Source organism: Bos taurus, chromosome 20 (genome assembly GCF_002263795.3).
Source record: "Bos taurus isolate L1 Dominette 01449 registration number 42190680 breed Hereford chromosome 20, ARS-UCD2.0, whole genome shotgun sequence".
NCBI classification, from domain to species: Eukaryota; Metazoa; Chordata; class Mammalia; order Artiodactyla; family Bovidae; genus Bos; species Bos taurus.
The window spans coordinates 4,818,778-4,831,427 of record NC_037347.1 but is presented as its reverse complement, the minus strand read 5'-3'; the positions used below and the strand labels follow the sequence as shown (position 1 = coordinate 4,831,427).

The 12,650-nt window shown below is 35.8% G+C and overlaps 1 protein-coding gene across 5 annotated transcripts in view; it reads right to left on the bottom strand.

The window, feature by feature from the left end:
* The window catches only part of CREBRF (CREB3 regulatory factor), a 64,924-nt gene that overhangs the window by 10,013 nt on the left and 42,261 nt on the right, over nucleotides 1-12,650 (bottom strand). For all 5 annotated transcript variants that reach the window (XM_015459046.3, XM_002696253.6, XM_059878849.1 and 2 more), the window contains one exon: nucleotides 6,844-6,966. In XM_015459046.3, coding sequence (XP_015314532.1) covers nucleotides 6,844-6,966 — 123 coding nt within the window. The remainder of the gene's footprint in view (nucleotides 1-6,843; nucleotides 6,967-12,650) is intronic.

Here is a 12,650-nt window from a genome sequence, read left to right as displayed (position 1 = left end):
CTGCCAACAGACACTGTTTCCTAAAACCTGCCAACGTGTCTTTTTCCTGTTCTCTCACAGCCAGTCTCTTCCAATTGCTTTAACTTCACTATATCTCGTGGATGGGCTTCACCCATGTGACCAAAAATACATATCTACAGGATGTTTTGAGTCATTTTTTCAATAAGGATTCGATCAATCTTATGTGCATTTTTCTTCATTTTAAAGGTAAGTGGATAAATAAGCAAACTTGGAAGAGGAAAGAAAGATGGGAGATACTACAAGTATGTTTATTTTTTTTGTCTTCCTCATCCTCTATGACTGAGATTGAAAATATCTGATTTATTGATTTTCAATAACAGAGGTATATATGTTTTAAAATATAATAAAAAATAAGCAATTAAAAGGAGATGGAAGCAGAAAAATCTATTTAGTAACTGCTTATAAGGAGTCAATATACCGTAAGAGAGTACTGACACCACCCTAACCATGTGATCAAGTTCACTGGGACCAATAAGTGGACAGACTGATACTGTGTGTTTCTTCTTTTCAAGACTTTTTTTTTGATGTGGACCATTTTTAGCTCCCTAACCAGGGATGGAACCCACACCACCTGCATTGGAAGGCCAAGTTTTAACCACAGGACCATGTATGTTTCTTGACTGACATAATGAGAAGGATATAACCTACAATGTATTCTTGCCAAGAAAATTTAACTGTATCTGATTATGGGGAAACATGAATTCAGATGCTGGGACATTTTACAAGATCAACTACCTGGATTTTTTTATGGAAAGAAAAAAGACTAGGAGACTGATTTAGATTAAAGAAGAAGAACAAAAAACTAAATGCAACACATGATACTTAATTGGATCAAAAACAAACAAGTTTTTGATACAAATTGGATCAAAATTTGATACAAATTGGATCAAAAAAAAGTTATAAAGGACATTACTGAGACAACTAGGGAAATTTAAATATGAACTCCACATAGATGTTATGGCGATGTTGAACCAGGAAGTGCCAATAGTATTGTGTATAGGTAAGAAAGTGTCCCTGTTCTTGAGGAACACATGTTGAAGTAGTAGTTAGGGGATGAAAAATCATGTTGTAAGTTATTGTCAAATATTTATAGGGAAAAATGTAGATGGAGGCAGAACTAAAGCAAATGCAACAAAAATATTAACACTGGTTAATCTAGTTGAATGACATGCAAATGTTCACTGGACTATTTATTTCTACTTTTCTTGTAGGACTGATATTTTAAATGAAAAGTTGAGAAAAAATTAAGTACACATTATAATTAAAAAGTGAGCCTGCAAGACAAAAATGCAGAAGTAGAAAATAATCAGAGAACACATACAAAATGAAACTACAATAATATGGATGACAACAGAATATGAATAGAATGACAACAGAAACCAAGAAAGTCATATGAACAATCCTAACAGAGCTTTCGATGACAGAAGTTAAAACCAAACATGTATCAATAAATAAAAATGAGTGAAACACATCCATTAAACAAAAACTCCTGGGGACTCCCTTGGCAGTCAAGTGGTTAAGAATCCACCTTGTAATGCAGGGGACACGGGTTTGAGCCCTCATCCAGAAAGTAGGAGCCCACATGCCATGGGGCATGCCCATGTCCCACAGCTGCTGAGCCTGTGCTCCAGAGCCGACACCTGCAGTTACTGAAGCCACGCCCAGAACCCACGCTCTGCAAGAAGAGAAGTCACCACAGTGAGAAGCCCACGCACAACCTGAGAGCAGCCCCCGCCTGCCGCAACTAGGGAAAGCCCATGCCCGACAATGAAGAGCTTATGCACGGCAATGCCGCCAAAAGTAAACTTTTAAAAAAGAAAGAAAAACTCCTAGACTGATTAACAAAGAAAAGCCAAACTATAAGTTATATATAAAAATCCAGGAGTGAATTTATGGTATTAAAATCAAAATGAAGTCTACATTTTAGTCTAAGACCTTTTAAAAAGAGATCTCATATAAAGCAATACAGAAAGACTGAAAATTAAAGGGTAGGCAAAAAAGACAATTCTCAAAATGAGAGAAAATAATTACAAATCAAGTAACTGACAAAGGATTAATCTCCAAAATATATAAGCAGCTGATGTAGCTCAAGATCAGAAAAACAAACAAACCAATCAAAAAATGGGCAGAAGACCTAAATAGACATTTCTCCAAAGAAGACTAGATGGCTAATAAACACATGAAAAAACCCTCAACCTCACTTGTTTGTTAGAGAGATACAAATCAAAACTACAATGGGTATCACCTCCACCAATCAGAATGGTCATCATCAAAAAATCTACAAACAATAAATGCTGGAAAGGATGTGGAGAAAAAGGAATTTTCTTGCACTGCTCGTGGGAATGTAAATTGATACAGCGATTTCTTGAAAAACTAGGAATAAAACTGCCATATGACCCAGCAATCTCACTACTGAGCATATACCTTGAGAAAACCACAATTCTAAAAGACACCTAGATGTCCACTGACAGATGAATAGATAAAGAAATAATCGTACATATATACAATGGAATATTACTCAGCCATAAAAAATTTGAGTCAGTTCTGGGGAGGACCTGTTATACAGAGTGAAGTCAAAAAGAGAAAGACAACATCATATATTAATGCATATATTAATATATGGAATCCAGAAAAATGGTACTGATAAACCTATTTGCAGGGCAGTAATAAAGATGCAGATATAAAGAACAGACTTGGGACACAGCAGGGGAAGGAGAGGATGGGATGAACTGAGAAAGTAGCATGGAAACATATATATTACCATATGTAAAACAGACAGCCAGTGCGAGTGTGATGCAGCTGCAGGGAGCTTAACCCAGCTCTGTGACAACCTACAACGGTGGGGTGGGATGGAGGATGGAAGGGAGGTTCAGAAAGTAGTGGACATACGTACACCTATTGCTGATTCACGATGATATATGGCAGAAACCAACACAACATTGTAAAGCAATTCTCTTCCAATTAAAAAAAAAAAAAAAACTAATGTGGAGGTTTAAAAACTCTTTTCTATACATGTAAATTTCTGGATATCCTGATATGTTTATGTCATTGTTCCATCTGAAATTCTGTTTTTCCTTTATCTTGTCCTAATCAAAGAACAAATTATAAGTTGATTTCCTCAATAAAATCTTACCAAAAAGAAAAAAAGGGTAGGCAGAGTTACCAAGCAAATATAAATAATAAGAAAGTTGTATTCATGACTGTAATATCAGACAAGATTGAATTCAGGAAAAAAGCTGTAAACAAAACCAAAAAATATATGTTCTTAAAGATAAAGTCATCTATAATGAAGGGGATGTAACATACAGCATGGTGACCATAGTTACTTAATAATACTGTGCTGCATATTTGAAAGTAGGTAGGAGAAAGGATCTTAAAAGGTCTCATCACAAGAAAAAAATATTTTGTTAACTATGCATACTGATGGACGTTAACTGGACTTATTGTGGTGATCATTTTGTAATATATACTAATATCAAACCAGTACATTATACACCTGAAACATAAAATGTCAATCACACCTCAAAAAATTAGAAGCAAAATGAAAAAATTAATTCCTGAAGTTAAAACTAAAAGGAATGTAAGAGCTGCAAATAAACACAACAGATAATGCATCTGAGAGAACAGCAGTGAAAAAGGAAAGAATTTTAAAATTAGAAATGAAGAGATCTTCTTAAATTTGAGAAAAAGTGAATATACCTCAGAAAATACTGAAGATAGGCAAAGAAGATTCAATCCACAAATAGTAAGTATCCCCAAAGAAGAAAACCATAGCAAAGGAACAAATTAAATACTAAAAGATCTGAAGTTATTTATTGAAAGAGCACAGAGTGTATATGAGACTACCGACCTAAAATGACCAACTCCAAGACATAGTCTAGTAAAGTTACTAAGATTTAAATAAAAAGAAAAAAAAATCCTGCTGACATCTGGGCAAAAATAGCAAATGACATAAGGGGAAAAAAATCAGACAATTATTAGCTTTTCAAAAGTAATATTTTATGCCAGAATAAAAATGGACAAACATATTTAAAATACTCAAGGCAGGAGAATGTGAGTAAAGGACTGTATCTGGTAAAACTGATCATCAGGTATAAAGGGAAAAGCACAAAATTATCAATATGCTATGCTATGCTAAGTCACTTCAGTCGTGTCCGACTCTGTGCAACCCCATAGACAGCAGCCCAACAGGCTCCCCCGTCCCTGGGATTCTCCAGGCAAGAACACTGGAGTGGGTTGCCATTTCCTTCTCCAATGCATGAAAGTGAAAAGTGAAAGTGAAAGTGAAGTCGCTCAGTCGTGTTTGACTCCTAGCGACCCCACGGACTGCAGCCTACCAGGCTCCTCCGTCCATGGGATTTTCCAGGCAAGAGTACTGGAGTGGGGTGCCATTGCCTTCTCTGACTTATCAATATATAAACCTTTAAATTAAAAAATAAAAAGGCAGGAAGAATTTTTTTCTTACAAAACATTAGATTCCTCTCTCTACCTAACATAGGAAGACTATGTAGAAATAAAAGTCTTTTAGGGAAACAAACTCAAATGTTTACAATGTAATGTGGTAATATCAACAACTAATACTTACTGAGCATTGAGAATCTGTGTTCAGCAGTATGCTAAGTTCTTTATACGTACTCTTTCCATTTAATCAACACAACTGTCCACATTTTATAGATGAATAAAATTAGGTTGAGGGAAGTGAAGTTACTTCCCCACCGTCCTCAGGTAATAAGTGGCAGGGTCAGGACTTGAATCTAGAACTGATTTCAAATACTCTCTTTTTAACCATTATGCTAAATGAGCTTTTGTGTTTTTAAAACATATCTTAATTTCTGCATATGACCAGTGGATATTGCTAGAGCCAAAGAGAAACCACCAGCATTTTTGTGTGTGTGTAAAAAGATAGGGAATAAGGCATGCAGAACCTGAAGCATCTTAAAATAATAAAAATGTTTCAAGAATGAAGATAAGTGTTCAGTGGAATCCAATGTTACATAGAATGTCAAGAAAAATAAATCCTCAAGTAAGTCTATTGGACAAGGCACTTAGTGGGCCACCTGTGAGTTATACAGATATGTATTAAACTATCTAGAGATGAGTGTCAGATGACAAGGCCAAGTGATGCTACATGGTTACAGTGCAAGCACTTGCAAGTAGCAGAACTTATTTCTATTCCTAGTCCCCCTACTTGTTGGCTATAGGACTCATGGCAAGTTACTTACTACCTTGTTGGGCTTCCAATTCCTTATCTGTAAAACCAGGATAATAATACCTCCTTCACAGGACTGTGGAAGTAAATGACTAAACAACCTTAATAGTCAGATCCTGGATCACAGTAAGTACTATACAAATGCAAGCTGTTTACCCCTTTCTAGACTAACAAACTCTTTTTTCTTGTTTCTTAAGTATCTCTTTCATATCTTCTCCGTTGGCCTGCAAACATGAAAGTTGTCAAATTTCATGAAACCTTTGGGTTAAAATCTATATGCAGTGCTACTTTTACTAATGATTCCCAATTGCCATTCAGAAACACTAGTATATTTTACATTCATTATGAACACAATGCTGACAAGAGAAACTAATAGTCATTTCAAAAACCATGATAAACTTACTAAGTACATGGAAGCATTCAACATGCATTTATTTTCAATGAAATAAAATGCAGTTATTTTAGCAGCAGATTTGGTATACAGGAATATTTCTGTATAAACAGGAATAAAATAGTCTTGCTCACTCCACTCCATCTAAGAATCTTAATTTCTTCATAGCAATTACCACAATATTATTATTTCTGGTTTTCTGTTTATTCTTTATGCTCCATTTTTAGACTGCAAGCTTCTTAAGAAGAGTAGCAACAAAATCTTTGCTTAATCCCTGTGTTCCCCAACATCTGGCACATAGTAAGGCATTGAAAAAATTTTGTGGAATGAGTGAATTTATAATAACTGGGTATCAGAAAAGCTGTCTTAAATTCTAAAATATTTACAATTGAATTTTTTTTAATAATAGTGTTTGGCACTCTAAATTCAGGTAACAAATTAATGATTGAAAAGTAAGCTCTAATTCTTTTAAGTGAACTGATTCAGTATACAGTCAGCATTCTGGGTGAAAATGAACTGGAAGAAAATTTCCAGGTAAGTGAAATTTACTACTATACAGAATGACGATGTAAGAACCAGTTTTTAAGAGATAATCTTAGAAAAAACAGTTAAACAAAGAACCAATTTTACGATGCTTCAGGGTTTTCACAGATTGTGTTATGCTGTAATGCCCTTGGGATGCTACTGATCACAGGCTGATCTGACTTGCTCCTATGGCAGCTAAGCTCTTGGTTCTCTAGGGTTCGAACGTCTTTGTCTCCATTAGCTACCTCTACCCTCCCTGTCAGGTATCACTCTGCCTGACTTCTGTTTGGCCGCCTCTCTGTTCCTCCCTATGTGGCACAATCTGTTCAGGGATGGAAAACCAGGTAAGCAAGTTTGTTAGAAATCTGTGAAAGAGTAAAACAAGTAGGTAAGAATCTCTACAAGTATATACTGCAGGCTTGGCAAGGTCAAGGACCTTTATTTTCCCCAAAGAAGGTTAAAGTTGCTAGAAGTTTATCTCTCGCAAGTGTTAAAATAGTTCAGTGATGAAGTCTAAATAATAAGCTGTGGTTACCAGCAGGATATGTTTATGAATGCTAAATCTTCTTGTAAAGGAAAGTAACTACAATGAGAGCACTTGAGTTTTTCCTTAAAAGAATTTTTACTATTCCCTTGAGTCACATGCCTTACACTGAATGTTGTTATTTGTTATTAGTTTATCCAGTATTCTTCTTACCAAGAGTATCTTTAATGAGGATTTCAAGCTTCTGTCCCATGTTGGGTCCTCTCTCCTCTCTTGGACTCTGTACTCGGTTTACAATCTCTTGCTTGATGGAGTTGATTACAAACAATAAATTATCTGTAAGACAGAATAGGACACTTGGAACATGTCACTAACATGGAAAAATTTACTTTTAATTGTGTAATAACAGATAATTAAAAATGAAGAACATATAAGAAAACATTAGGCAGTGATGGCTGCAAGCTTTCTTATCCAAAGTGATTAATTTCAAATGATGTGCCACTTTTGTAACAGACTGCACACATGTATCAGTCTTCACTGTTCTGCAAGCAATTTGTCCTACTTGTCTTCACAGCTTTAAGACCTATGACAGTGTCTGATACTGACTCAGAGTTTTAGTAAATGTTTATTAAATAAATCAAAGCTCTTTAAAGACAAAGCTTTAAAAACAAAATTCTCTGCCTTTAAGAAGCTTTAAAAAAAGAGCAAATTTAACCAAAAGTAAATAAGGAGGAAAATAATAAAGATAAGAGAAATCAATAAAACAGAACACACACAATAAAGAAAGTTAACAAAGTCTAAAGCTGGTTCTTTGAAAATATCAACAAAATTGGTACTCACTCCCACTCTAATCCCCATCCCCAGCTAGACTGCTCCAACACCTATAGCTAGAATGAAAAAGGGGTTATCACTTTAAAACAAAGCCATTAAAAGGATAATAAGAAAATACTATGGTAACAAACTAAAAAACTTGGGTGAAATGGACAAATTTATTGAAAATGTCACTTAACATGAAGAAAAGGAATATCTGAACAGCCCATTTCTAACAAAGGAGTTGAATTTATCCAAAAATACTCCCAAAAGAAAACTCAGAGAGTTTTAATGTAAAATTATATCAAATATACAATAAAGAAATAAAAGCAATCTTATCAGACTTTTTCAAAAAAGAAGATCATGACTGAATTCATTCTATAAGGTAGTGTCCTTAAATACCAAAGCCTGACAAAGACATTACAAAAAAAGAAAATTAACAAACCAATATCCCTTTTGAATATAGACCTAAAAATCCTTGACAAAGTATTAGCAACAGACTCCAACTTAAAATATCAGACTGCTGCTGCTAAGTCGCTTCAGTCGTGTCTGACTCTGTGCGACCCCATAGACGGCAGCCCACCAGGCTCCCCCGTCCCTGGGATTCTCCAGGCAAGAACACTGGAGTGGGTTGCCATTTCCTTCTCCGATGCATGAAAGTGAAAAGTGAAAGTGAAGTCGCTCAGTTGTGTCCGACTCTTAGTGACCCCAAGGACTGCAGCCCACTAGGCTCCTCTATCCATGGGACTCTCCAGGCAAGAGTACTGGAGTGGGGTGCCATTGCCTTCTCCAAATATCAGATTAGAATCTGCAAAATATTTGACTAGAATCCTGCAAAATATGTGCAATAGACTCTAAGTAAAAAGTAAAATAAATCATAACCAAATACAGTTTATTCTAAGAATGCAAGGTTGGTTTAATAAAAAATTAGTTAACATCATTCACCATATTAACAGGGGAATATGTGATATATTACCAGAATAAAGGAGAACAATGATTGCTCCAATAAATGCAATTTAAAAATAAAAGAAATGACAGTATTCCCTATCTATTCATGAAAAACAAAACTAGGAAAACAAGGAAACTTCAAACAATTGAGGGCATCTCAACTACCAAAAAACCTACAGCCAACATCAACTTAAAAGTCAAAGTTTCCCCTGCAAACAAGGCGGTCACCACTTCTATTCAAATGTCCTAAACATTGCAATAAGGCAAAGAACAGAATTAAAAGGCACAGAAATCAAAAGGAGTAAATAAAGCCATTTCTATTTGCAGGTGACAACTACTTACATAGAAAATTCCAGGGCATCTACACACCTACTATTGGAACTAATAAATTTAGCAAGAAAATACGGCAGGAGTAATACACGGAATTCTTTGGTGGCCCAGTGGTTAAGAATCTGCCTGTCAATGCAGGGTACATGCGTTTGATCCCTGGTCCAGGATGACCCCATATGCCTCAGAGCAACTAAGCACAAGGGCCACGACTACTGAGCCACATGCTGCAACTACTAAAACCCGAGTGGCCGGAACCGTGGTCTCCAAGAGGGGCCAGTGCAGTGAGAAGCCCGCGCACAGGACCAAGAGCAGCCCCCGCTCACAACTAGAGAAAAGCCAGGCACAGCAATGAAGACCCGGCGCAGCCAAAAAATAAATGTTAAAAAGGGTATAAAACAAAGTTCCATTTTACATATTAGCAACAAAGAATTTGAAATTTCAATAATGAGTCCATTTACAATAACATCAAAAATATAAAATATTCAGGAATAAATCTAACAAAAGATGTTCAAGCACTGTACATTAAAAACTATAAAACAAGTCAGAGAGAAATTAAAGAAGACAACCAGATGAAAAGAGATCCTAAGTTCATGGATTGGAAGCCTCCATTTTGTTAAGATGATAATTCCCTCCAAATTGATCTACAGATTAAAGCAATTCCAATCAAAATTTCAGAAGACTTCTTTTATAAAAAGTGATAAACTGGCTCCAAGATTGATAGTGGTCATGCAAAGGACCTAGAAGAGTCAAAACAACTTTGAAAGAAGAGAACAAAACCGGAAGACCAACAAGGACGAACACTACCAAGACTTTTATGATCTACTATAAAACTACATTAAGATACTGCATATTCACATAAAGATAGAAAACAGCTCAATGGAATAGAATACAGAGTCCAGAGGTAGATCCATACATATAGGATTAACTGATTTAATAAAGATGAAAAAAAATCAATGGAAAAAGGAAGTCCTTTCAAAGAACGGTGCTTGATCAACTGGGTATTTGTTTGTGGGGATAAAAAAAACTGTAAAATCTAAAACTATATAAATCCTAGGAGAAAATATACACAAAAATACAGTTTTGAAGTTGGCAAACTTTCTAATTAGAATACACAAAAATATAAAATGAAAGACTAACACATCAGACTTCATCAAAATTTAAAATTTCTGCTCTTTGGAAGATGTCAGTGAGAAAACAAAAAGGCAATCCAAAGATTAATATAAAATATTTTCAATATATATGTCAGGTAAAGAACCTGTATCTACAATAAAGAACTTTTAGAAGACAAAATTTTTAAATGGCAAAATATTTTAAAAGACACTTCACCCACATACACACAAACAAAATATATAAACAGCCAATAAGCAAAGATGTTCAACATCATAAATTAATGAAATACAAATTAAATGATATACTGCCACATATCTATCAGGTTGGTTAAAAGTAAGAAGACTGACCTTACCAAGTGTTAGCAAGAATATGGACCAACTAGAACCCACCTATACTGTTTCTGAGAATGTAAAATGGTACAGCCACTTTGGAAAACAGCTTGGCAGTTTTTTATAAAGTTACTCACAGATATTTAACCAAGAGAGATTAAAACATATGTCCACCCAAACACCTCCCCAGGAATATTCATAGCAGCTCTACAGGCATATGTCTATAGCAGTTATAGCAACAGCAAACAATTTTCACCAACACATGAATGGATAAAGTGCAGTATATCTAATACAATGGAATACTACTCAGCAAAGAAAACCATTTAACTATTGATATAGATGGAGAAATGTTTAAATAAATATGCAGAATGAAAGTAGCCAGGCAAAAGAGAAGAATGTATGGTAGGATTCCATTAATATAAAATTTTAGAAAAAGTACACTAATTTATAGTGACAGAAAGCAGATTGTGGTTACTCAAGAGATAGGAAGAGAGAGAGGACTAGCTTACCAAGGGGCACTAGGAAACTTTTGGAGGTGATCAAAATGTTCACTATCTTGACTGATTTCATACATATGTACATATGTCCAAAGTAACCATATAATCCTCTTTAAATACGTGGAGTTATTTTACTTTAGTTATACCTCAATAAAGTTGCGGGGTGTTTGGGGGGAACACACCTCCAGTTTCAACACATGAAAGTCCTATGGTCTGAAGTAAATCTCTACTACTTCAGACACTGCTTTGAAATCAATGATTTGTTATTCCTTATCTTGTAAAACTTAGAAGAAACCAATCTAGACTAATACTGAAGAGGGAAATCAGAAATAACTGGCAGGGGGAGGGGAAGTAATTTAAAACTACATGCAGGGGGACAATATATTAAAAAATGTGTCACTAAACAAGGAAAGCACAGCTGACTCCCTAAACCACATGAAATAGGAAATTTATGCTTGTTTCTCAAATAAACAAGAGAGAAAACCATTAACTCAAATATAAATAAGGACATTTACATGCAGGCTGGACTGATGAGAAGCAAAAAGCTTCTCCATCCTCAATAGGTAAAGCAAATTACCTCACTGTTTAAAAGTGAGAAGAGCACTAAAAACTGAAACAGCAGAACAGCTCTTCCCAACCTGGGCAGTGTCCATTCCAGAACATTGGGGACAGGCGGGGCAGAGGTGAAGGGCTCTACCGTCAAAAACTTCTAGGTGAGGAGATAAAAGCATCTGGCTCAGAAAGTGAGGACCAACCTTAAATTTCTAAGTCAGTCAGTCGCTCAGTTGTGTCAGAGAGTTTCATGACTCCATGAACTTTGGCCCACCAGGCTGCTCTGTCCATGGAATTCTCCAGGCAAGAATACTAAAGAGGGTAGCCATTCCCTTCTCCAGGGGGTCTTCCCAACCCAGAGATAGAACCTGGGTTTCCTGCATGCAGGTGGATTCTTTACTGTCTGAGCCACCAGGGAAGCCCGAAGTCTCTTAAGAGATCCCTCCTGTTCTGAGTTCATGATCATCCAAGAATCTTCCAAAATTGTAACCTTACATAGCTTGTCTGGGGATAAACTATGTTAATCAGGATGAAGGTCCTGTCCTCTTCGTAGCTTTACGTCTCATTCTGAGTCAACAAATCTACATTTGACTCACAGAGCTCACAGAGTTCCTGTGAGCCTTGGTAGAAGGAATCAAGAGGAGGAGGAGGTTTGGCAGCATAGGACAGGATGAGGACCACAGTTGTGGGCCCTGAAGCCAGTCCTTGGAACAGTGCTAGTTGATGACAAATTAAAATAGGCAAGAACAATACAGTACGTTTTTCATAAACCGAACTTTAGTCTGAGAGTATGCCTGTCTTAATTTTCTAACACTAAAATATTCTTCCCTGTATGAAATGACAGTAATTGTAGATATTCTTTTTAATGTCCTCATGTGGCAAAATATAAAGTTTGCAGCCCTATGGTTCCCAAGTCCCAAAATTTGTTCCCAATGTCACTGATTTTAGAAACCATTGGGTCAATAGGTAATGGATAAAAGTGTTCCACAAAGCAGTAACAGTGACTCGCAGATATTTAGAGGAATCAAGGGCACCATCCCCTTAAGAGATATATGCATGTTCCATGGGAAGAACTTGCAAACCCCATGCAATCTGGCAGAAACCAACACAGTATTGTAAAGCAATTATCCTTCAATTAAAAATAAATAAATTTAATAAAAAATATATACATGTGGCAAAATACACAGAAGTAGTAACTACTACATTGCTTCTAACATGTCTTCTAAACCAAGTCAAGGTTGCGCTTCTCAACACTGGAAAAGAGAAGCTTGTAAGACAGATGTGGAAGACAGAAATGAATGAGAAGGTCCTTTTCCTCTGTGCTGACTAATTGAGAAGAAAATACACCTAGAGATAAGTTTTTTTTCGTACATGAAAATATCTACAGGCTTTAAGTTAGCTTTGGGAATAATAAAAATTAAAGGCCATCAAAAACTCAATTTGA